This window comes from Musca domestica, unplaced genomic scaffold (genome assembly GCF_030504385.1).
Source record: "Musca domestica strain aabys unplaced genomic scaffold, Musca_domestica.polishedcontigs.V.1.1 27, whole genome shotgun sequence".
Lineage (NCBI taxonomy): Eukaryota > Metazoa > Arthropoda > Insecta > Diptera > Muscidae > Musca > Musca domestica.
The window spans coordinates 5,609,089-5,634,826 of NW_026712286.1; the positions used below are offsets into that span (position 1 = coordinate 5,609,089).

Below are 25,738 nucleotides of genomic sequence, written 5' to 3' on the forward strand. Positions count from 1 at the left end.
CATATCTTAGGAAGACGAATTTTATTTAACTTGACTTAAAATGTAGATTTTTAACCCTTCATCTTAAGGAAGCATTCTCGGTGCTGTTAGTTGTGGTGTTGTTTTCAAATAACGTTTGCTTTTACGTCAGTCATTAAGGACCAAAATCCCAGAATGAAAAATGCTTGTAAAATCTTCGCAATATGTTCTGTATATAAAACACATCTTTCGCCGACAATATTGTGCAATGAAATTAAAGTTAATTCGATCGAAAATTCGGGATGACAATTATCTACCAGTGTTGTATTTTCACGCCGGAGTCACGATTTAAGCTTTGATTTATTTTAACGTGAGCTTCCGAAAGCATTATGCGTTCCATTATGAACAAGTTCCAGTAATTTATTCAGAAAAATGAACTATGGGTACTAGATACCAACACCAAAAATTACCCCTTTTTTCAAGATTCGAACTTTACCAAAACATTTTCGGTGTAAATAAAATTAAAGCTTTTATGTTCATACAGTACGATTCGATTTTAAAGGACTGAATCCTTTACGTGTCAGAATATTCAACTTTCAACCAGAAAAAGCATTTCTCCACCCTACCAAAAAGTTATGCAAATAAATATGGCAATCTCAAGGCATCTTTAGATATTTTTATTTTGAAATATTAACTAGTTCCTTCGAATTTTACATTTCTCTCTTTTATTCATGGAAAAATTAAGAAGGTAAAGTCATTTCAAATAAGCATATCCATCTTTGCATTTTCTGCAATTTACCTTGTCAAATTGCACCGCATAAGAAATAGTTTCCCATCTTTGATTTGTGTTTATACAATGAATTTATAAATATACATTTTGACAATGAGATGTCAAAAAACAATTTTTAAAAAATTCCAAACATATGATTGCATGTCTTTACCATCTTAATTCTACCATGTTTTAAAGGTGAGGATACATAAGCAGCTTGGCATCATGGCTAGGTATATAAATGTCAAATTATATACGAAAACGGCGGCAGAATTCAAATGAGGCTCTGGCATCCCTTTGAGATATGTCACGCGAATACTTCAAGCTGTTTATATACGCAAATGAACACAAGTAAATATGTGCTCCTTTGGTGAACTAGTTCCCATAAATTATTTGCCAAGTGGAACATGGGGACTAGATCAAACTGTTATATTTATTTACTATTTCTTTAGTTTATAGAACGGTTGAAGAATATAGGTAGACGCATCGACACAGCTGCTGGGACAATGAACTGTCCAACAAATTTGGAAATAGAAAATGTTGAATGAAAAATTATTTAAATTTTGTAAAAATTGTTGTGTTATAATTGCCTCCGAATGACGTCGTATAAGAAAACATATAAAAATCTACTTTTATTTGAAAAGACATTTAAAATTTTTTGACATATCAAATGTTCCCAAGCGTTGCTGCACCCTACCTGTATTCTTCTACCATGGAAGTGAATTTGTAAATAAACATTTTGACAATGAGATGTTGCCATGTGTATAAATTTGACAATTTTGCAATCATATGTTAGCTTATGCTCTGTTCCAGAACTGCAAGAATGTAAAAGTTTTTACTACAATAACTGATTTTTCAATAAGTGAATCATGGGGACTAGATCAAACTGTTATATTATGTTACAGTTTAGTGGATTTAGTAAATCCAGGGGATTTAAATTGTCAATTCCATTGCATATACGTCAAATAAAACCTCATAAATCCGGCTCTAATGTAATTACACTATTTCATAGGTTTTTAAGTTCATCTTGATTTTGTATAATGCTACAATTATTAAAAAATAAACTCTTCTTGAACTCTTAAAAATTGAACGGAATTAACCACCTCACGTGAACCCAAAGAAAACCTCCCAGTCACGGTATTAATTTGCACATACCTTAGTATTTATATTGCCATTTATAAAATAAATTGGCATGGCATTTGATCCATGTACCAGCTGTTACCATGGCTCCGCCACAAGCTAGCTTTCCGCCCATTCACACCTTCTTCTTTTATTTGAGCGTGTGTTGGAACCACAAACAAAAAACGAGTATTTGAAAAAAAAACGTGCCTTAAAAATTATGGTCTGGGCTGGAAGCTATCATATTTTTCTGTTTTATCATATGATAAATAAATAAAACAATCGTAAGCATTTTGTTATTCCATTTTTATAAATATATTGTCGAATTAACGCCAATTTAAGCCAAAAGTCAAACAAGCGAAGGGGGCAAACAGTAAAAAATGCCAGGCGGTTGGGTTAAGCTGTGTGACGTACAAGTTAAATAAACATTATAAAACTATAATCTGGCAAGTCCAATAATCCAATCTACAGAGACACTTTGACGTATGTAAAATAGGTTTCATTTGTTTTTTGGCAAAATAAAAAAAAATGAACCAAAAAACATGAAAAAGATTTCTCAGTTTTTCTGCAAAAGATAAGCGCCCCCAGTACTTGACCTTGTTGTTTGTCTAAAATCTCTTGAGCAAATATGATTATCGTAAAATCGTAGCGTAAAAACACCAAGTTGGCAAACCTCAATACTCCGCTGTGGATGGATATCTTTGACACTGAACTTGAGTCATAAGAATATAAGCCGGAGGGGAAAAACTGCAAATAATCGCTGAAAATTTGCATAACTTAGCGCCGTGTTGTTTTTTTACGATTTGCCAAACAAACTCAGGGTTTAAGTTCACAGTTTTGTTATTGCCCTCCGTTTATTTTCCATTTTCTTTTTGGGTGGAAAGTTTAATAACCCCCAATGAAAATAAAGTTTAACAACTTTTAGTTTTTTTGACAGCGGAAAAGAACTCGAAAGTTTTTGTGTGGATGTTTGCTGAGCAAAGTTGGCAGGGGGCGTATAACTAATGGCGTCATGTATACGCCACTGGAATCGGTGGATTTTGTTTATAAATCTTCAATAGAAGCCGATGAAGGCTGATTTATACCGACACTCAAATTATGAGTTTTACTAAAATACGGCATACAGGGTGAGATAAAAAAAAACTGCAACAAAATCTAATGCCATAATTTTTAAATTTTTTTTTAATTTCATTGAATGAAAGCAAAAAATGTCGGAAATACCATCAAATTTTAAAATAATTTTATATTTGTTCGAATTGGTCACCTTTGAAACGAATTATGGCCTTCAAACGGACAATGAAACCATCACACGCTGTCCGAATGTTGCTCTGCGGTATTTTGGTCCATTCCCGGCGATACGCTTGCTTGAGGTGATCGACACTTTGGTATGTTTTAGTGCCAACCTTGCTTTCCAAAATACTCCAACAGATTGGTATCCGGAGATTTTGTTTGGCCATTCTGCGCTGGAAATGAAGCGAAGAACCTTATTTTGTAACCATTTTTGGGTGGCGCGTGCTGAGTCCTATTGGAATGTCCAAGGTCTGCGGCCAAAATGTTTGCGTGTACATGGCTTTAATACACCCTCCAGAATATTTTCGCAATAATATTCGGCATATATTCTGATGCCACGGTCGATTAATACCGGAGAGCGGAGAGCGACCATCGGCTGTTATGGCGGCCCACACCATCACCATGGCCGGCTTGAGGCTTGAGTTGTGGTGGCCAACCGAAGGTGCACATTTTCAGCTGACCTCTTTGGCAAGTAAACACGATCATTTTGTTTGTTTACAAACTGCTGGGCAACAAATATTTTCTAATCGGAGACCACCAAACCAAATTCGGCAGTTTACCACTTTCGGCCAAGCAAAGCAACGCTTTAGCTCTTTTGAGTCTATTTTCATTCCGTTGCGGTGTAAAGGTGAGACTAGATAAACAGCTTGAAGTCTTCGCATGGCATATTTGGTAACATATCATAAAGGGATGTCAGAGCCGCACTCAAATTCTGCCGTCGTTTCTTTTATAATTTGACATTAAAATGCCTAGCCAAGATGCCAAGCTGCTTATGTAACCTCACCTTAAATTCTTGCACTTTTTGGAATTTTAACGAGCCATTTTTCGGCCACTGCGAGGCGGTTCTCGATCAAGTCGCTTCTTTACTATTCGAACCATTTCTGCTGAAGTTGATGTTTCGTCCGTCCACTTTCTTGACTTCAGGCTACGCTACCAGTATCGCGGTAACGAGCGATGATACGAGACACAAAAGATTTATTCACATTTAAATGCTGAAGTGCTCTAACGATAGCCACTTGTAGTTTTCCAGCCAAATATCAGAAAGAAATCACACTATCACGCTTGAATTCTATCACGCCTACATTTTTTTTCTAGAGAATGCTCACCAAAATGATTTGGTACGCTTGTAAACAATATAATGAGCTGTCACTGGAATAAATTTAACAGCTGTCGGTCGAGTGGCTTAGAAATGACAGCACTCTGAAGTTGGTTGCAGTTTTCCATTTCACCCTGTAATTTTGAATTATTCTGAAAGGAAGCGGGCATAGCCTCAGGGCTGTATTTCTGTAGTTTTAGGAAGCTGTTCTATCTCCTTATTGTACCGTGGTTGTACCCTATGATCCAGTATTACAATTCGCTCTTTTACTGGCTTAGAAAGAAAACTCACTTTTGAACGCCTTATGTGTTCCTTGGTGAACTAGTTCCATTAAATGATTCATTGATTGGAAGTGACAGCATTAAGCTGTTATTTTTATAATCTCGAATTTGGAAACCCCAGGGATGGGCATATTCCATTACATATACGTCAAATAACTTCTCATAAACGAGGTTAAACCGGCAAGAAACTCTAATGTTAAAATACTATGATTTCTGATCACATTATGTGTTCATTGAAGAACTAGTTCCCAACAATTATTCAGTAAAAGGAACTAACTAACAATTATTCAGAAAAGGAATTTAAACTTTTTTCAGTTTGAAGTAAACACAGAGGATTTAAATTTAGGATTTATAAAGGAGGAGAATTAAACGCACTATAAGGCTTAATAGTATGTTTACAGACTACAGGTTTTAATGAATCGAGTGCATTTAAACTGTCATTTACTTAGCATATACGTCAAATAAATCCTGATGAAGGAGGTTAACACGTCAAAATAGTCTAATAGAGCTGCCTTCCAAAAATTCCCATTAAGACATTCAAAAATCCCCTCAACTTCCCCATTCTTTTGTAGTACATTGGCTACATGATTACCGCAATACTTTACAAATCTGTTAAATATTTAAACAAAAATGACCAACAATTACCCCTATTTGTTTAAGGAAAAATACAAAGTATTCCTACCCCCTCTCTCTTTCCCTCCTCATCCCTACCTGTAATTTTTATTTAACATGTATTATGTAAATGCTATTTTAATTGATTATTTTTATGCCCAATACATTCTGGAACTATTATGTATGCATGTTTGTACATGTGTACGATGCGTTGTAAACATAACTCAAAACATAATTAAGTTATGTAAATGCTTTGCTTGCATTATTTTTGTTAAACAATTTGCTATATTTAATTAGTTTAATTATCTACTAAATGGTTGAAACAAAAACCAGATTTTATTGAAACCCAACAAATGTCAAATGAGTTAGGGGGATGGGGGGATGGTTATTTTTAGTGTTTGCAATGTATGGTAGTAATGAAGGTGTGAATTGAAGGGATTGACAAATTCGAAATTTTTAATTCGATTTGTGTAAATGGGACATACACACACACGTGCGCTTTATTAATTGAATTAAAAATTTGAAACAGAATGTGTAAAAATATTTTTTGAATAAAATTTTATTTATTGGGAAATTTCATGGTAAAATTAAGAAGGTAAGGTCATTTCAAACAAGCATACCCATCTCTGCATTCTCTATAATTTACCTTGTCAAATTCCACTTCGACGTTCTACTATGGACCTTTACCTTATTGATTCTACCATGGAAAATGTCAAGTTTTTTTCATTTTATATCTTTTTACAATATTTTTTTATAATTCGTTATTTTAGAAGAAAAATTATATTAATTTGAAATTGATAGGATAATAGTCTCATTTCAAATAAATATATCCAGCTCAGCATTTTTCTGTAATATATTTTGTCAAATATAAGTGCAGAGAAAGCAATTTCCCATCTCTGATTTGTGTATATACAATAGATTTATAAACACTCACTTTAACAATGTGATATTGTCAAAGGAATCATTTGTAAACATATGATGACAAAGGGTCACCTTTCTAATTCTACCATAATTTTTTATGAAATTTTAAATTTTTTGCAAGTTTGTTTCTTACATTAATATTATACAAGTTACAGTTCCTCATCATACCAATCCTTAATAATTACATCAAAATTCTTTAAATAGGGAATTCATGATTATAATACGTATACGTCCCATTATACTCAAAGAGAAGCATTCGTTTTCTTGCATCTTTTCTACATGGAGCCCAAATTATCACAGTTTTCGTTATGAAGAAAAACATAAGAAAACATTTTTATAATATCACAACAACAATTTCCCACTATTTTGTTAAAAAAAATCATTTCAAATCAATATTTAAACCTAACGTCTTCACTACATATTATTCCCCGCATTTACTACTCTTTAATGCAACTCTGTGAGCCTCAATTGCCAAACAAAATACCATCCACAAAGGCAAAACGAAGAAAAACACACACAACCGGTTTATTTTGTAAAACCACACACACACACACAATAACAAAAACAAACACAAAAATGCTTAAAAAGAGAGCATCTGCAAAGAGCGAACACTCAACAATGTATTTGAAATGGCAAATGATGTTGTGTGAGTTGTTTACGGTGGGAAACAGACAAAGGAAGAGCGTGAGTGCGGGCGCGAGAGAGAGCGCCGTTCATTAACGGTAGTAGTAATGTAGTGGAGTGGCAAAGTACAAAGTAATAACAAATAAACAAAAAAACCGACGCCTCATAATAACACACAGCAGCTGCCAACAACAAAACCCAACACAAAGGAACATGACGGCACACACACACATACTTATGCATGTGAATAAAGAAAAATTAAAGCAAATCAACCAACCACCATACATACATATTGGTACATTTACTTTGTACTAACCGTATATGAAGATGACAATATGGAAATGTTAGGCCTGAAACAAGCAAATGCATGCATGAAAAACAACGGTAACAAAAAAAAAGAAAACAATTACAATGAGATAGCTGCTGGTGGTTGTATTGTTCATTTAATGAGCCAAAAGAAGTTAAATGCCGATGTCCATGTCCGTTTGAAAAACAATGACAATGAGAGAAAAACTGGAAACGAGAGAGAAATATAAAAGAGTTAAACAAAAGCATCAAAACTCCATAAAGCGCTAATTATAAAATCACTGGGCCATGAACGACAATAAACTTTAATTGTACAAAGAACAAAGAAAAAAACAAATGAAAGAAGAAATATTCTTTGTGGTTTAATGGAAGAAAGAAAAAAAAATTCCATTATACGTGGCAATTGTGGCGTATGCTTGTTTTTCCTGCTTTTATTCCCAAGCCGAATTTTGTTCATTTTCAAAACTTTCAAGCCACAAGCTCACATTCTTCACATTACTTTGTTGCTGTCTTGTTTGTGTGTGCTGTGGTCATTATCGTTCGCCTGTACTTTTCTTGTTTGTATTGCGTTGTAGTATTTATTGTGAATAGCATTGTTGTTGCTCTTGTAGTTTTGAAAAAAAAAAAAACAAGTCGACCTCAGCAAATTTTGTTTTAATTTCGCAGCTTACTCTACTGTACTACTTGACGTATGAATAACTTGAAATGTTATCCGTCGTATCGCTGTACAAAAATGAAATACAATGCAAAATGAAATGAAATGAAACCAAACAAAAAAATATTCAAGAAAGGGGTTGTTTGTTTGAATTGCGATATTACTGTCATATAAAAGCTAATTTTATATGAAGGCAATGTTCGCATTATTTATGGACAAATTTCTGAATAAAAAAGAGATGATTACCAACAGATGGCCACCAGGTGGAGAATGATAAACAAAAAATTCTTAAAAGGAATTTTTGGCTTGAAAACGAAAATTGGCACATTTTTTTCAATTAGTAGTTTTATAATGAGGGTATGAACAACAACCAATAGCGTATTACTCATACCACCCATTGTTTGCTATTCCAATTGCTCATCAAGAATAGAATATCGAATCGGCGGATCGAAAAAATTCACATTCTTTTTATTTTTAGATTATATGTCTTTATTTGATCATAAAAGGGGAAAATATTAAACATAAAGGCAGTTAAAATTGATAAAATGTTATAAAAACATAAAGTGATTAGATCTACAAAAAGTACTTCTTACGATAGGAGGGGGTAATACAGACAGACATATGAGTTAGATAGTATATCTAATAGTCTTCGAATATATAAGTGTTTACTGTCAAAGAAGGTAGGGAAGTATTCTCAAAGTCTTTGAATATAAAAATTGTTAAAAAAAAATTGTAAAGTTGTTAGGAATTCTTCAAATATAAATTGGATTATAGGAAGGTAGGTAGGTAGGTGGTTTATTTTCTTAACAATATAAGACTTAGTATGAACACCAACATAACTGACTATTACATAGTTAAATAAACTAAATAAGGACGAGAACTTTAGAAAATATTAAGGCACACAAATTAACATGACATACATAAACAATACATGTATATTCTAGAATCTAAGCTGCTTGGCTTTTTATAATAGTAAGAAAGTAAAGAAATGTCAATGAAGGAGACTAGCAGCAGAAACACTACACCACATTTTATGGAGATTTATATTCAAATTGCAAAAAAAATGTCATTCGAAATCATTATAACCTCTTAAAACATTATATTTGCCATAGTAAATGGATATGGGATCTAACATGCTTAATTATGTGACTTATGACGGTTCCATAATGATACTTTAGAGTCATTTTCAAATGGCTATGAATTCACATACTCCATAGAAGAAGCTGATGGAGTTTAGGTTCATCCACCCTTAGCGGATAACCTATATACTCGACTACCTTATATTAGGTGACACCTTTGGTCCTTAGCTTCTAGAAGTTGGACTCCTAGTTCATGTAGTGCACACAGATGATTTTTAAAGTAATCTGCTCTATAGCATTCGACCTAATGAGTCGCATACTCTATAGTAGTAAACCTATAGAATCATCTACTATAAGTGAGTAAGCCCTAAAAGTCACATGTTATACAAAAGACGACCTCTAGGGCCGTATGCTCGGTAGTTGATGATGTCTAAAGAAAATTTTCAGGATCAAATGCTTGATAGTAGGTATATCCTGGGGCCATCTGCTGTGTAGTTGGGGCGTTAGTGTCATTCAATTTCTAGACATCGGCTTCAAGACTCAGGGACGTACGCAGGGTGCGGACCCGGACCGTCTCCGTGATATTTTTTGTATATTTTACATGAAAATTTTCATATTTTTCAAATTGGGGACCTCCAGATTGAGTTTTAGGTAAATTTCTGTGCATTTCCCAGGTACAGTTGAGAAAAGTCTGGGTAGTCTAATCTTTAGAATATTATTCTCAGGGCCTAGTCCGCAGTATATGACCTCTAGCATTATCAATTCCATAGTATATGATATCAAGGTTCATCTATTCTTTTATGATAATATATTCTCTATGGTAATTGATACTTAGGATGATATGAAGAATCTTCCACGTCATACCTTACAGCCCCAAAGGTCATCCACGCTATTGTTAATGACCTTAATAAAAATCTAATGTATAGTACATGACCACTTCGAGCTTAAAATCCATTGTAAATGTCTTCTAGGCCAATCTACTCTTTTGTAAATAGCATATTGAACAGTTTGCTTTAGCGATCGTAAAGTTCATGATCCCATATTCTGCATAAAAATGTGGTGTAGCAAATATTCCGTTTTATTACAATTACTTTGCTTTCAATCTTTCGACAGTCTCCTCATTCAGCTTCTTACCTCCACTAGCTAGTCACATCTTTCTCTTTCTTAATATTACGTACTCTTCGATTGGGAGCCTCTGGCATTTCTTCATTACTTTCCTGTTTTACACAAAAAACACTTAACCCACTTACATCAGGTTTCTTTTCATCCTCGCCATCTAGCCCGTCCTCCTCAACAATCACCTGACAGTCGGGCACAATTATCTCCTCCTGTTTAACTTGTTGTTTTAACTTTTCCTGCAACTCCTCTATTAACTTTTGCTGTCTAGCTATTTGTTCTTTCCAATCTTTCGGTTTTGGTCCCGGTTTCTTACGTATTACCGGACCCTCTGAATGATCACGTTCCATGTGGGCTTTAACATTGACATTCGATGAATAGCTACGATCACAGAACTTACATTTGTACGGTTTCTCGCCAGTATGTTTACGCATGTGAATCTTACGATCGATATTTCGCAGAAATTTCTTTTCACAATATTCACATTTGAAATTTTTCAAGGCATCGCCCATGTGTAGTTTCTTGTGGGCTATGAGATTTTGATTGGCTCGAAAAGATTTGCTACACACTTCACAGACATAGGGTTTTTCGCCCGTATGAACTCGTATGTGGGTCTTTAAGTCGGCACTGCGGACAAAAGCTTTGGGACACATGGAACACTGGAAACGCCTATCGTTAGTGTGATGCCGCATGTGCAGATTGTAATCGGCCCGGGTACAACAACCTAAATTACATATTTCACAAATAAATTTCAGCTGTTTGGAATGTCTCTGTTTGTGTTCCTCCAGGCGATGAAAGAAACGGAATTGTTTGTTGCATTCATCGCATGTAAAGGGTTTTTCTCCATTGTGTATAAATTGATGTTCCACGAGGCGAGAATGTTTGTTAAATGACCGCGGACAATCAGGACAGGCAAAGCGTTTTTCAACGTTTTGTCTATTTGCCTTGGGAGATGTGGTCGAGTCACTAGATTCATTACCCTCAGATTGGGAGTCTTTAAGTGATAGTTTTCTTTTTGGAGGCGACGATGGCTAATGGAGAAAAAAAGTATTTATTGGAAGTATGATTTAAATTTTCCTTTTACCAACCTCCTTTAGGTTCCTTGTGCTTCTTCTGCGTGGTGGCGACGAGACGACAAGAAAATCTTGTGTTTGTGCCCCTGCACCATGGGATTTCTCTTGTTTAATGGGAAAATTCGCATATTCCAATACCTCTTTGGCATTCAATGTTTGAGCTTCATCGACTTCATCCTCCCGTTCCTTCTTTATTTTTAGGCCTTTCAAATTGTTTACCATTGCAGTCTTAACTTTGACAGGCATCAGGCGACTCTCAAATCTGGATAGAAGACAACTTTATCTGCTTTGCATTTATTATTTTTGGTCTATGAAAACATTTATAACATAATCTTTGTTGTTATTAACAAAATGTTTGCTTATTTTGGGATATATTTGTTAATTTTCGGTCTTTTGCCTAATATTTTTCTGATAACAATTAGAAATCGACGCGCTTGTATGTCTCTCAGCACACTCTCACATGTCAAAAAAATCAGGGAACACTAGGTGTGAATTTGACCGCCTTTAAAATGCTTGTGTGATGAGTGCTTATAGAACCCTACCTAGTTATTGTCAATGAATTAAATTTTAGAAATTATATAAAAAGGCGTTAAAAATCATTAAGCTAAAATTTCGTGGTAAAATATTGTATGAAATATAAGGACACTAAATAACAGGGCAAAAAATAGAACTTTGCTGGTAAATTTACTAAAAGTAGCAGTAGAAGAATCCGGGTAGATGCACTGGCGTTTATGCAAAAATATTTGATTTTTTAATGACATTTGAAATGTGATATTGAATAATACTATTTAATTAGAGTAAATAATGTTTTAATAATAAATAAAATATGAGAAATAATGCAGGATATCCCAAAAACATTAAAAAGGTTTGCAAAATTCAATTGATTTTCACATATTTTCTTATACCAGATTGTTGAAATATGTGTGTTCTCAACAAATTTAACTCAATTTGTCAATCAAAAATGCGAATTTCAAAATTGTTTAGCTCATTGCAGCAACAGATGTTTTGCATCGAATAATTACAAGGTAGAACAGGTTGAATAAATATGGAAAATGCAACTCTGTTTTTTTAAAAGCACAAAACTGTCCTGTCACCCATTTTGGCTCCACCCACAGGTAGACGCATCGGCACAGCTGCTGGGACCATAAACTGTCAAAACAATTTTGGAATTGAAAATGTTGAATGAAAAATCATTTAAATTTGTAAAAAAAAATTTTGAAAACGCGAATAATAATCGTATAAGAAAACATATAAAAATCTACTTACATTTGAAAAAACATTTAAAATTTTTTTGACATATCAATGTTCCCAAGCGTTGATGCATCTACCTGTATTCTTCTACCATGGCTCCACCTCACAATTATTATTGATTAAAAGAACAGATTTTAGTATGTTTGTGTAAAAAATACATGTATTTCAATATACATAAAGTGAAATTATAATTAATAATAATGAATAATAAATCTTAGCGTATAATAATATTAAAATATAATTTTAAGAATAAACCAAAATTAATTGATATTCATAAACTTAAAACTAATTTCATGGAAGAATAGTATATTACTTTGTGGTATTAAAAATAAAAGTTTAGTTACAAATTAAGTAGATTTAATGTCTTTTCATCCTGGGAAGAATACAATTTAATGACGGCAGAATCTTGTATGGAAAATCTTACACTTACTTAGACAAATTATATATTTTTAGGTATTAAAAAAAGTTATTTTGTAATCCATGTCCTTAAAAAAATAAACCTTTTTCAAAATATAAATACAATTGTGCGGGAAATTTATGCTTCGGAAAAATATATACTTAATTGATGAAATTTAATTTGTTGTAATATATTATATAAAAAAATATTGAGTATAATATTGTTTAATTGTGGTATATAATAAAATGAAAAAAGTAGTTTTTGTTTGTGTAGGATTTTAAATCCTTCTTCACTAACTTTGTAGTTTATATTTTATAAAAAATATATATTATTGTTTAGATTTATGTATATGTATTTCAAAAAGAATGTATTTATAGTAATATTTAACCTGGTTTTATTACATTAAGTCTTATGAGTCTTTTAGTTTGTGTGTGCGTTTAGTTTTTTTTTTGTAAAAAATTCAATATTTCCTTGTATCAAAAATAGTTGCGTGTATATTTTTAACAAATTTCTTTCTTTCTCTCTTTTTTTGTATATATTCATATATAACAACAGTTATACTTTTAGTAATAATATCATATTTTTTTTTCGTTTCCAAACATTTTTAAAAATTTGTTAAACAAAGACAAGGCTCTAGATTTCCTGTCTATTTTTTGTTTGCATGGGGCAAGTAACGTTTCGGTTTTATGATTCAATTTGTTGTGAAGTACATATTTTACATAAATATTTCGGTTTGTGCGAGGCTTTTGTATGGAAATAAGTTTGAATTGAATGCCCTTTTCAGGTATTGGAATAGTGGAGTTGAGTTGAATGACAGCTTTGATCAAAAAATGTTGATCCTTGGTGAGTCTTCCTAAAAGTATGCACCGATTTATAATTTTAAAATCGTTACTTGTTCAATTTTTTTATCAAATCTCCAATGAACTTGAATTAATTCTGCTTTTAAATAAATATAGTTATAATTTATATTTATATCTCTGTAGAGCTCCTAGAAGTATGTCCCATTTTCTTACTGTACTACCTAATTATACCTTCATTTTCTTGGCTCTTCCTTTGCAAATAATTTTTCTTCGACAAATATATGTCCCCATCTCCTTTCATTTCTCCGTCTCCCTTGGCAAAAACTATTACCGTTTTTCATTCAAATCTCTCTCTCTTTCTCTCTCCCTTCAACACTTACGTTTTCTGACCGACCACTGTAAAATAGCTGGTTATTTTCCTTTCCTTTTTGACACCCGCACTTGATGATCCCACCGCTTTTGGACTGCTGGAATTTTCTTTTTCCGGAGTAGATCCACTGCTGCCGCCGCCACCGCTTGTATCATTAACACTGGTGGGAGTTGAAATGTTGTCGACTTGCATGGAAACTGTGACAGATACCTGTTGTATGCCCAAAGAAGTTTTCTGTTGCACCACTTGAGTGGTTGTGGCGGCCGCAGCATCTTTTTTAACCAGGGGCAAGTGAATATTTGAGGACTTGGCAGTGGAGGCTGCCACCACATTTCTCTGTTTGGCCGCCTTGGTGAAAGGCGTAACCTTAAGACCCTCCTCAGGCGATGCATGTTGTGGTAGAGATTGTTGATCCATGGAATTGTTAGTGGGCGGAGAACTAATCTCCGAAATTATATATGTTTCATTTTCCACTGCAGCTGCGGCTACCGCATTCGCCGTTGCAGTTGTTGTTGTGGGCCCAATCATCTCCTCCATATGTTGATCCTCCATATCACTTTCGTTGATGGGTTGCATTTCAGCCGGTATTATCTTTTCATCCGTTTTAATTTGCATCATCAGCTGCTTCTGCAATTCTTCAATAAGTCTCTTTTGTATTTTCAATTCCTCTCGCAGACTGTGTGGTTTGGGCCCCGGTTTCTTTCGACCATTCTCCGATATATGATCGCGTTCAATGTGAGCGCGAACATTAAATTTCGATGAATAGGCCCGGTCACATATCTCACATTTGAAGGGCTTCTCTCCCGTATGGGAACGCATGTGTACGGTGCGATCAATTTTTCGCAGAAATTTCTTATCACAATGTTCACACTGAAAGGTTCGGGACGCCTCGCCCATATGGGATTTCCTGTGAACAATGAGATTCTGATTGGCTCGGAAGCATTTGTGACAAATTTCACAGACATAAGGCTTTTCGCCGGTGTGAACGCGTATGTGTATTTTCAGATCGGAATTACGTACAAAAGCCTTGGGGCACATGGTGCAATGGAATCGCCTGTCGTTGGTGTGATGTCTCATGTGTAGATTCAGATCTTGTTTGGTGGTACAACCCAATTGACATATCTCACAAATGAACCTCTTCTCTTTGGAATGTCGAAGTTTGTGTGTGTTGAGTTGCATGCGTATGCGGAAAGTTTTGCCACATTCATCGCAGGCAAAGGGTTTCACACCGTCATGCAGACGTTTATGTTCCACCAGGCGTACATTTTTCTTGAAGGTGCGAGGGCACTGATCACAGGCATATCGACGTTCACCCAAATGATTGATGATGGGTTTCACATCTTCTGGGGAATTCGGATTGTGGTTGATGACAGTTGTTGTGGTAAATGTGGGTGACATTTGGTTGCTGGGGTTATTGGCCACAGTTATGATAACCTGCTTGGAGGATGTGGGTGCAAATGGGCTCACCGCCAATGTTGTGGGCGGGATAGGATGAAGATTTTCCTGTGCCATATTTTCTTCATTTTGTATTTGCTGAATTATATCGGCCACAGGGTCTTCCAGGAATTCTTCATCTCTGTCCGAGGGACCTGTTCCAATAGAGGATTCTATTTCTGTGTTGGTTGGGACGATAGGTGCCTCAAAGAGAACAGGGGTTGGTTGATCCTCCTTTTCAATTTTGGTCTTAATGGTTTTACGCTTCCTTTTGGGTCCCTCTGCAGCCCCTGCTGCGGATTTCTTTGAACGTTTAGTTGTGGAATTGTTGGTTTCGGGGGATTTTGGAGTTGGCTCTTGAACCGGAATGCTTTCGGCTGTACTGGCAATATCCGTGGAAGTTTCAGCCTGAGTTTCGTTATTCTTGGGAGATTTTTTATTTTCCTTTTTAATGTTATTTGCAGGTTTGCGTGCGGATTTAGTTGCTTCTTTAGGTTTCTGGGATTCCAGCTGAAAGTGAAAGGCATTATTAGATTTAAAACCCCAAAAAATAAATTCACTTAAACTTACCTCTGCCACGGGTGCCCTAACACTCCTGCGTGGCCTTTTGTAAGGAGATTTGGGAGTAGCTGGCTTTTCGGGAGAAGAACGTCTTTTGCGGCTACTTTTCTTGGTTGGTGGGGGACTGCCTACTGTCTCCGTTTCTTTTGCCACTTTCTCGGGTATTTGCTCCAAGGCAGCAGTCTCTTGAATTGTTTCTTGGGGAATAGGGGAAGGCGATGGAATTTCTTCTATGGTGACGGTATCCTCTGCCGTTGCAATTATGACAGGGATCTCTGCCACTGTCACCCCAGAGTCATGTATTTGTATGGACGATATAACCTCTGTGTCCATGGGAATATCACTGGACAGTATGACCGTCTCTTCTGACTCCTCAACATTGTGTTCATTGATTGCCTCCTCTGTGGTACTAATGTCTAAAGGTATCTCCGCCGGTATTGCCACCATTGCTTCTTGGGCTATCACGGGTGTTTTCTCCACCACCTCGGTAATGATGAAAACCTCCTCCTTAATCTCTGTTTTGGGTATAACATTGACCTCATTACAGGCCGGTTGGTCCTTGAACAGCTCATGTTGTTGACGCAAATGCTTTTCGAACAGCTCCACATTGGCATATTTGCTTTCACAGTGGCCACAGACCAAAAACAATTTGCGATGGTTTAGAATGAAAACATTACCGCACGACTGTAGGCTATGCTCGGTCACCACATCTAGGGTAAGAGCAACAGTTGGCGAAGCAGAGCTCTCCGCTGTTTGCAATGGTTCCTTTTTCACTCTCAACGCTTGCAGTTGGGGGGTTTTGGTCGTGGGCAAACGATTATTTCGATTGCGCAGGTTTCGTGGAGAATTCTCCTTTTCTTGATCTTCATCGCTTTGATGGTGGTGGTGGGCATTATTGTTGTCGTTGTGGAATAGCTGATGGGCGTCGTGTAAGTGGCGACTGAGATTCACCAAATCGGGATATTTTAAATCGCAAAATTCACAATTGAATATCAGCTTCTGTTCCTGCTGATAGACATAGATGTTGCCGCAGGACTCTGTTTCAGCGGATTCCGTTGAGCCAATCGAGGAGGCAACACTGCAGGTGGAATTGCTGCTTTGGCGGCGGGCAACTTGTCGTAGGTCACCGGCAGCTGGCAAATTGTCTAGGTTTTTGTTGTTTTCCTTTCGGTTGCGTGGAGATGTTCTTTGTGGTGGTGGTGTTGTTGTTGTTGTCGTCGATTCTGTCTCTGATGTTTTCTCTGGCGCAATGTTTGCGTTTTTGGATGTTGTTGGCCTTTTCTCTTTTGTTGTTGTTGCCGTGGTTAAATCTTTTTTGTTTGTTTTCGTTGAATTTGCAGGAATGTTGTTGTTGTTGGTGGTGGTGTGGTTGCTGACATTGGTTGCGTTAGATGTTTGGCTGGTGTTGCTATTTCGGCTTGTACTACGGCTTGATTTACTGTCATGAGACTTCTTCCTAGACGCTCGTTTTTCTGGAAAACGTATGCGCTGGGCCTCCAGCTCAGCTTCCTCATCACTGCTCATAAGCATAGTAACCTCTTGTTCCACCTCCAGCACATCACTGGCCAAATCATCTACCTCCTCGTCGTCGTCCTCGTCATCATCCTCATCCAGGTCCTCTTCTAGATCATCTTCATCGTCCTCCTCCTCTGCATCACCTTCGGAATTGATATCGTTGTCATCTCGTATGTGCTCCTCGCCATTGTCATTCACTTCCACTTCTTTATTTTCCATTTTAATTGGCACATGTGTCAGCAAAGTGTTGATCATTGTTTCCACCTCAAAATGTTGCAGAAATTTCTCAACTTTTAATTCACCAAACTTTCTTAGCAATTGTACAATGTAATGTTTATATTATTTGTGGAATTATTTGTAATATTTTGCAAGCAAATAATATTTTTGTTTTCGGATTTCATTTAGTTTTTAACGCACCACCACACTCAACTCAACTTTGATTATTCTGTTGAGACGCCGTTTTTCTGGTGCTTGTTGCTTTATCTTCCACATAATAGCAAACACACTCGCTCTCCGTCTCTCCCGCTCTCTGGTTTCTCATAAACACCACACAATTTGTTATTGCGTGTGTGTGTTTGCAATTCTTGTGTTGTTGTGTTTTTGCGATCTCCATCCACATTCCACAAACATTCAGTTGTTTTGTTTTCGTATGGAGGTTAGATAGAGAGCAGGGTTGTATTTTTTTTGGGTATTTTGGTGGTGTATAGAAAATGTAGTTGGTTTGTAACGGCTTTTAATGTATGACAAAGGGAAAAATAACGGTTAGACGGCAAAAATAGAATTTATTTTGCAAAATTGTGGGAAATAAGGAATATTTAATGGGATTTTAATATGCAACAAAATGGCACTAATAGAAATTTAAAAAAAAATACATTTTGATTAGATTAGATTTTTTTCTTCTGGGTTTTCGTTTGGCTCGAGGTCAGACTTTAAAAAAACAGACGAATTTGTTTTTTTATATATTAATTTATTTGTCCGATATTTCGACTATCTTCGATAGTCATCATCAGGGATTTGAATTGGATTTTAGCTCTTCTGTTTTTAAGTTCTCTGATGCAGCTTTTCCATCCTTTCCTTTTTTCTCGAATTTTTTTTTTCGCATGTTATATGTGAAGAGATTGGATGGAGTATTCTGAGGAGATATTTCAAATATTGTTGCATAATATTTACCACAATATAATTGAACGTCAAAACAAGTTTCAAAATTTCTGTACTTGTCGTTGTTGCAGTACGCAAATTTAAAGACAAATATATAAAATCCCGCATTTTACTTATGTTTTGTGATCATTTATTACGAATTTCATCTATGGAAACTTCTAAATTTATTTTATGTGGTGAATATATGTTGTTTTCCATATTTTGTTTACTCCTATCTCAATGTTACTGCCATTTTTGGCAACTCTGTAGCCAAGAGATCACTACTCTTTGTTTTTATTGTCAATATAACTCCCTACTTCTTTTATGAAGAGAGAGTTCATCGATTCATTTCACTGACGCACACACACATACTAATGCAAATACACGGTAATGAATTGTGGCGTCCATTATGGCTGAAGGCGTGATAGGTACATTTTTTTGAGAAAGAGAGCAATGAAGGGAATCATTGCAAAACAGAGACAAGAAAGAACGAAAGAACTGGTTTTGTTCCCAAATGTAAATATAATAACAATAACAACGGTCATATATTAGCTGGTCAAAGAAGAATACACACACAACAGAGAATGATTCAAAGATGAGAAATGAAAACAATAAAAGGAAGAAAATGTATACTGCAGGGGTGCTCAAAACCGTGTTCTAGAACATGAAGAGAAAAAAGAGATAATTTAAGAGAAAATTAAAATTCTGTTTTTCTTTATATTTTACGGTTCTATTTAATTGTTTTTAAACACGAATGTTTGCCAAAATAATTTATAAAACAAATGGATACAAAATATTTGTATAAATAATGACTTAACACTGTTTTGTTCTTGATTTAAATAAGCAAAGAGAAATTTGACTGAAAAGAGATATTTCTTTTTGAGCACCCCTGATACTGTCTTGTCAAAGATGAGTCATTCATGCAATAAAATGCAATTTTGAGAGGATCTCAAAGAGATTTTAGTAGAAGAAATAAATAAAAATTAATTGAGGATTTTTTGTAGTAGAAAATGTTAGCCAATTTTAATTTATTTAAATAATTGTAAATTTTTTAAAAACTACAAGTGAATCTAAACATGTTTTTTTAGTGGACTTTATTTAAATTTCAAAAGCAATCTTAAAATAACTTCTAATAAATTTTAGAAATTATTGCGGGCCTCAAATGTGTTTTTGTATAAAAAATGTGTCAATATAAGTTATTGACTAGCAAAGTTCAATAAAAAGCTTAACGTATACGTGACAAATAGCTAATACGCACAATATTTCGTTCGAAGTGGAGCAAAAGTGTTAATTTGCTATAATAGTATGGGTAAAAATATAAATAAATAAGTAGAGCTGATGGGTAGTAATTTGATTTTCAATTCGTTTTCGAATTATTTTCAACATTTAAGGTGATGGTATACAAGGTGAGATGAAAAGCTGCAACTAACTTCAGACTTCTGTTATTTCTAAGCCAGTCGTTCGCCAGGTGTTAAAATTATTCCAGTGACAGCTTTACAAGCATTTTGGCAAATATTGAAAAATGATCTCGGGGTAAGCCATTGAAATTCCTAAAAGTGCAAGAACTTACACCGCAACAAAAAGAAAATAGACCCAAAAGAGCTTGGCCGAAAGTGGTGAATTGCCGAATTTGGTTTTCTCCCATGAGAAAACATCCGTTGTCCAGCAGTTTGTAAACAAGCGAAATGATCGTGTTTACTTGCCAAAGAGTTCAGCTGAAAATGTGCACCTTCGGTTGGCCACCGGAACTCAAGTGCCGGTCATGGTGTTGGTGTGGGCCGCCATAACAGCCGATGGTTGCTCTCCGCTCGTATTTATCCACCATGACATAAGAATAAATGCCGAATAATATCGCTAAAATATTTTGGAGGGCCGCAGACCTTGGATATTCCAGCAAGACTCATCACCATCACACTCAGCACGCGCCACCCAAAAATGGTTACAAAATGAGTTTCTCGCTTCGTTACCAATCCGTTGGACTATTGTGTCTGGGGTATTTTGGGAAGCAAAGTTGGCACTAAAAAATACCAAAATGTCGATCACCTCAAGCAAGCGCTTCGCCGAGAATGGGCCAAAATGCCGCAGAGCAACATTCAGGCAGCGTGTGACGGTTTCATTGCCAATTAACCAAAAAATTTAAACTTATTCTAAAATTCCATGCTATTTCCGATATTTTTTTGATTTCATTTGATAAAATTAAAAAAAAAAAATGTAAAAATTATGGCTGTTGAATTTGTTGTAGTTTTTTTATCTCACCCTGTATTTGTTCATTTAATATATTCAATAAAAATCAAGAAATAATAAGTTTAAAAAATATATAATACGAATCATACCGTATGGACATGTTAATATCCGTGGGTTATATTGCAATGGGAACATGGTATAAGGAGAGCAGGGATAAGGAGAAAATAATATTTGTTTGACATCTATCCCAAGCCATTTGTTTTCTTTTTAAGATTAACATTTTATGAAAGCAGATTATTATCATTTGATTATTGTTATTATCAGTTTCCTTTCATGAAATTTTCGATATTTAAATCTGGTCACTCCTCTGCAAAAATCAATCATTTTTATCACAAGAATCTCGTCAAGAGCGGCACAATTATTTTAAAATTTGTTTTTTTTTATAAAGATTAGTTTAAAGTACTTAGTATTTCGGATGCAATGACCTGTTAGTAAACAACATTTCACTGAAAATTGATATCCAGACATTTAAAATTTGTTTATTTCTTGTTATCTACATAATTTGGAAAATATTCAATGAATTCCAAAAAATGTTTTTTTTTTTTTTTTTTTTTAACTAAAACCCCTAAAAAATTCAAGAAATTTAGGGTTTCAAATAACCACTTCATCATTCTTTTAATTGCAGCACATTTGTATTCGATTTTTTCAAAATTATCACCAAAAAACAATTCAGAATTCTCGCCTGAGAGGGGATGGGATTTGTTTACATGTTCTTGTTCTTGTTGTTGCTGTTACTTTGTTACACTTTGTCATAATTCTAACACATTTAGTTAGATGGATTTTGTGTTGTCGTTGTTGCTGTTGTTTTTGTGGTCTCATAATTCCAATATGTTGCCGTTGTAATATTTTATGACTTCTATTCGCCTTGATGCCGTTTTGCGGTTTGTTTGAAAAGAAAAAATAAAAGAATTGCGTTTTAATGGTCCACAATATGAAGCAGAGGATTACAATTGCAAATGCTATTATTTTTGCCACACATGTTGGCAATGTCAACTATCTTGGGGGAAAATAGAATTTCAAAAAAAAAAAAAAAAACTGGGAAAGTAACAGTGAGGAAGGAGCCAGTTTGGATTATGAAAACTACAACAACTGGAAAGAAAAAAAATAAAATCTAAGTGTCCTTGGGGGAAAGAACGTTCTCTCTGAATTCCAAGAGGAATTCTTACAAAATACCCAGTAGTCATATTTTGGAAGGTTAATGCGTCCTGGAAACCGAGAGTATTTTTGTAGAGGACCAATAGGTGGTAAAATAGATGTCCAAAAGAAATTTTTATAGAGTCCCTCAATATCTTACGGAGGAAAGTGTATCAGAGTGTCCTAATACAAAAATTAAGGTGTTCTTCTTATGAAAGTAGAAAAAATGCTCCTATCAAGGGAAGAGAACTTTATTGTTATATATTACCCTTTCTTGAAGATATTTTCTTATATAAGGTCCTGGATGGATGTTTTTGTATATAATCAGGGGGAGTCCTTTGTATTGACATTTTGCTCTTATATAAGGACGAGAGGTTGTTATCTAGAGAATTCTTTTTTCGTATTGGCCTATCCTTCTTGTCCAGATTTTTTCTGATACTAGAAGGGCCTTTTAGAGAGTTCTTTTTATGGAGAATTATTTGTTATATAAAGAGATTTTATACCCTCAGGGAACAAATCCGTTTTAGGACATTTGTAGTCGATCTAGCGATGATCGTCCGTCCGTCTGTGTGTCTGGTGCGCACGATAACTCTCGAATGGAGTATCTGATTTGGGCTAGAGAGGGTATATATCATTTGATACGACCAAAAGGTGCCTCATCGGAATAATGATTTTAAACCCTAGGTCTATTTGCACCAAATCCGATTTAGGATTTTTGGAGTCGATCTAGCAATGTCCATCCGCCCGTCTGTCTGTCAGTCTGGCTGATGCGCACGATAACTCTCGAAGGGAGAATTACATGTGGTCCAACCGTGGTACATCGTTATATTATTATTAAACTTAGATCGAGTTCGGAGATGGGCAATATTGGTCCATTCCTTCTGGTACCTTCTCTACAAAAGGACGAAATTTTCAACAAAAAAAATATATATATATTTTACTGCACAGAAAGAGAAAGGATAATCCGATATTGCTCCAACTTTGCAAATCCTAATATTTGCATAAGTGCTAGGTCAGGTACGCAAATGGACAATATAGGGCCACTCCATCAAGTACCCCTGCCAAAAAAGGGTAAAAAATTTAAATAATTATAACTCTTATAAAATTTGATGTAACAGTCCGATTGTCTTCAAATTACATGCATCACAATATTTTTATTAACCTAAGGACTGGTGTGAAGATGGAATATATCGGTCTACTTCTTCTGGTACCTCCCCCACAAAGGATCAAAATTTTGAATGTCCATGAAGCTAATAGAATACGAAATTAACATCCGATTCCATTATGACTTGGTACATCTCAATATATCCATCAACACAAAATTTGCTATAAAGATGGTAGGGATAGGCCCACTCCTTCTGGTACCTCCCCCCACAAAAGGTCAAAGTTTTAAACAACCAACACGATCATAAAATCCAAAATAAGCATCGGGTTCTCTTCTTATTTTACACATCCCATTATTTCTACTAACACAAGATCTGCTGTGAAGTTGGGATGTATCGAACCACTCCTTCTGGTACCTCGCCCACAGAGGGTCAAAATTTTTAATACCCATGAAGCTCATAAAACGGGAAATTCACATCCGATTCCATTCAGACTTGGCACATCTTAATATTTCCATCAACACAAGATCTGTTAAAAAGATGGTAGAGATCGGACAACTCCTTCCGGTACCTGCCCCCAATGAGTCAAAGTTTTGATTAATCAAAACTATCATAAAATCGGAAATAAGCATCCGGTTCTCTTCAAATTTCACGCATGCCATTATTTCTACTAACACAAGATCTGCTGTGAAGATGGGATACATCGGCCCACTCCTTCTGGTACCTCCCCCACATAGGTTTGAAGATTTTGAAAAAAAAAAACGTTCAAAGAAAGGGAAATATTCATCCAAATCTCTTCAAATTTCACACAGACAAACATTTTTGCTAACACAAGATCTGTTGTAAAGATGATATATATCTGCGAACCCTTTCTGGTACCTCACCCACAAAGGCTCATAATTTTCAATATCGTTTTTCTGTCATAACTTGCGAAACAAGCCAGCGATTCTTTACAACTTGCTATATCTAAACATTTCTCTCAACCAGAAACCTGAGATAAATATGAAATTTATGATTCCGCATAAAATTGGTTCCATTTTCCTGTAATTTTGCCCATATCAATATTTTTATCTGTATTAGATGAGGTATGTAAATGGAATACTTTGGTCGATTATATCTCGTACCTGATGCACATTTTAACCTTTTCTAAAAATTACCACATATCTGATATAAAGTGAAGGAAATATTTGATGTAGCTCAACCCGGGCACCTCGAAACATTTATATCATTTTTATTTAGAACCTAAACGAAATTGACAATATTGGTCCATTCCTTCGTAACCCAACTCCATAGAGGCCCAATAATTTGAATAATCATAAGAGAAGTCAGAATATATTAAAAAAATCAAACATTGGCTGGGGTTATACATTTGTCGGAAAAACCTACAGATACTTTTTAGCTTGTTTTTCTGAAGATTTGTTTCTAAGTTAAGGACGGGAGGTCTTTTTTATTTTCTTTTAATTTTCTCTTTAAAAGGCCTAGAGGACCTTAACATTTTTTCTATAAAAATTCACGTTTTAAGGGTTGTGGAAGGAAATCTCTTCTCTTGCCCCTGACTTTAATGGAATTTTCAAAAAAAAAATTAAATAAAAAATAACATCAGTCTCAGCACAATAACTTTAATGTAATAGAATTTAGAAAGACACCCTCTTGCATCACCCACCGAGAAAAAAATTCTCTCAGATCATAAGCATAGCGTAAAACAAACTTCCCTTTAAAAATGTTCCATCAAAAAATGCTGACACCCTATGTTTTTGGTCTTCTAACAACGAAGCGAAGCGAAAATGCCAAAACAGCAAAGGTCGATGATTTTAATAACGGCAGCCAGTGGTGGCCAAAAGCGACTGGTGGCGGTTTGCGATGGCGGTGGTTGTTTTTGGTTTAATGTTGGCCCAGGAACCCACTGCAGGAATTAATGAAATTTCACTACAACCAGTGGCAACACACAGATAGATATTGGCTGGAAAACGTTTTGTAATTTTCTAAAGTGCAACCTGTTTAAACATATGCTCCGCACACACACACGCATACAGCTGTCAAACCTCATACCAAGCCACCCAAGCAACCAACCACCCACCCCTAAAATGTAAACAAAAAGGTAACCGGCAAAACATTTACATGCCATGAAGTGTCTGTTTTTTGTTTTGCTATTCATTTCCCCCCTGTTTTTTTTTTGGTGAGAGTAGATTTGTTGCGCTTTTTATGCCGGTTTGACAGGCAAGGGAGAGAGAGAGGAGGGAGAGGGGGGAGGGAGGGAGTTGGAAGGTAATCTCAAATGTTTCCTTTTTTTGTTGGGGAAATCCATGTTTATTGTCTCATGGCTGAGTGATTGAGTGAATAAATGAATGGATAGATACATGAAAGAGAAGGGGTGGGGGGTTAGGTATTCCCCAGTCTGTTACAAGTGATGACTCATACTCTTGCTTTGAAAAAAAGAACAAAATACCAAGTGTATCTAACACTTGCTTACTTTTGATTCTTTGGGGCTGGCAAATTGTCAGGGAATTCCCTGGCCAAACCCGGTCTCCTTTGGTTGGATCATTTCGCACCCCTTTTTGAGTTCCTTTTTTGTGTTCGTTTCAAAACTTTTCGTAAGTGTGTAATATTCCACCAAAAGGTGTTTGTTTTATTAAGCATGATGAGTGATGCTGCCCTTCATCCCCACCCCCATCCCCAAAAATCGAAAACTTCCAACTTGTCTGCCATTCATTTTTTGGGAGCAGTAACATTTATTACGACATTTATTATGGCTGTCTGTTGCAGGGGGAGTTGGGGGGAGGGGTGGTGCTACAATTGTTATGAAATTGTTACAAAACGTGTTGCCATTAAAACTGAAAAAAACTGCATATTTAAAACTTGTGTTGCCCCTCATCCCACCCCAAATATGGGGGAG

The 25,738-nt window shown here is 35.5% G+C and overlaps 3 protein-coding genes across 5 annotated transcripts in view; 1 reads left to right on the top strand and 2 right to left on the bottom strand.

Moving 5' to 3' along the window:
• LOC101893674 (protein commissureless 2 homolog) overlaps positions 1 to 25,738 on the top strand; it is an 88,656-nt gene that overhangs the window by 54,516 nt on the left and 8,402 nt on the right. The gene's annotated exons all lie outside the window — the stretch shown is intronic.
• LOC105262045 (zinc finger protein 660) lies at positions 8,094 to 11,384 on the bottom strand. Its single transcript, XM_011295627.3, has 2 exons — positions 10,915 to 11,384; positions 8,094 to 10,857 (listed from the first exon to the last, which is right to left on the bottom strand). Exons 1-2 carry the CDS (start codon positions 11,143 to 11,145, stop codon positions 9,850 to 9,852), a joined length of 1,239 nt encoding a protein of 412 aa, XP_011293929.1. The 5' UTR covers positions 11,146 to 11,384; the 3' UTR covers positions 8,094 to 9,849.
• On the bottom strand, positions 12,918 to 17,818 carry LOC101894471 (uncharacterized). Its single transcript, XM_011295621.3, has 2 exons — positions 15,722 to 17,818; positions 12,918 to 15,661 (listed from the first exon to the last, which is right to left on the bottom strand). Exons 1-2 carry the CDS (start codon positions 17,480 to 17,482, stop codon positions 13,724 to 13,726), a joined length of 3,699 nt encoding a protein of 1,232 aa, XP_011293923.2. The 5' UTR covers positions 17,483 to 17,818; the 3' UTR covers positions 12,918 to 13,723.

Excerpts from the sequence above, each read along its gene's own strand:
- LOC105262045 (XM_011295627.3), bottom strand. The coding sequence starts at position 11,145 with ATGCCTGTCAAAGTTAAGACTGCAATGGTAAACAATTTGAAAGGCCTA. Across the intron at positions 10,858-10,914 it reads GCACAAGGAACCTAAAGGAG|CCATCGTCGCCTCCAAAAAG; the intron begins GTTGGTAAAAGG and ends TTTCTCCATTAG.
- LOC101894471 (XM_011295621.3), bottom strand. The coding sequence starts at position 17,482 with ATGATCAACACTTTGCTGACACATGTGCCAATTAAAATGGAAAATAAA. Across the intron at positions 15,662-15,721 it reads TTAGGGCACCCGTGGCAGAG|CTGGAATCCCAGAAACCTAA; the intron begins GTAAGTTTAAGT and ends TTTCACTTTCAG.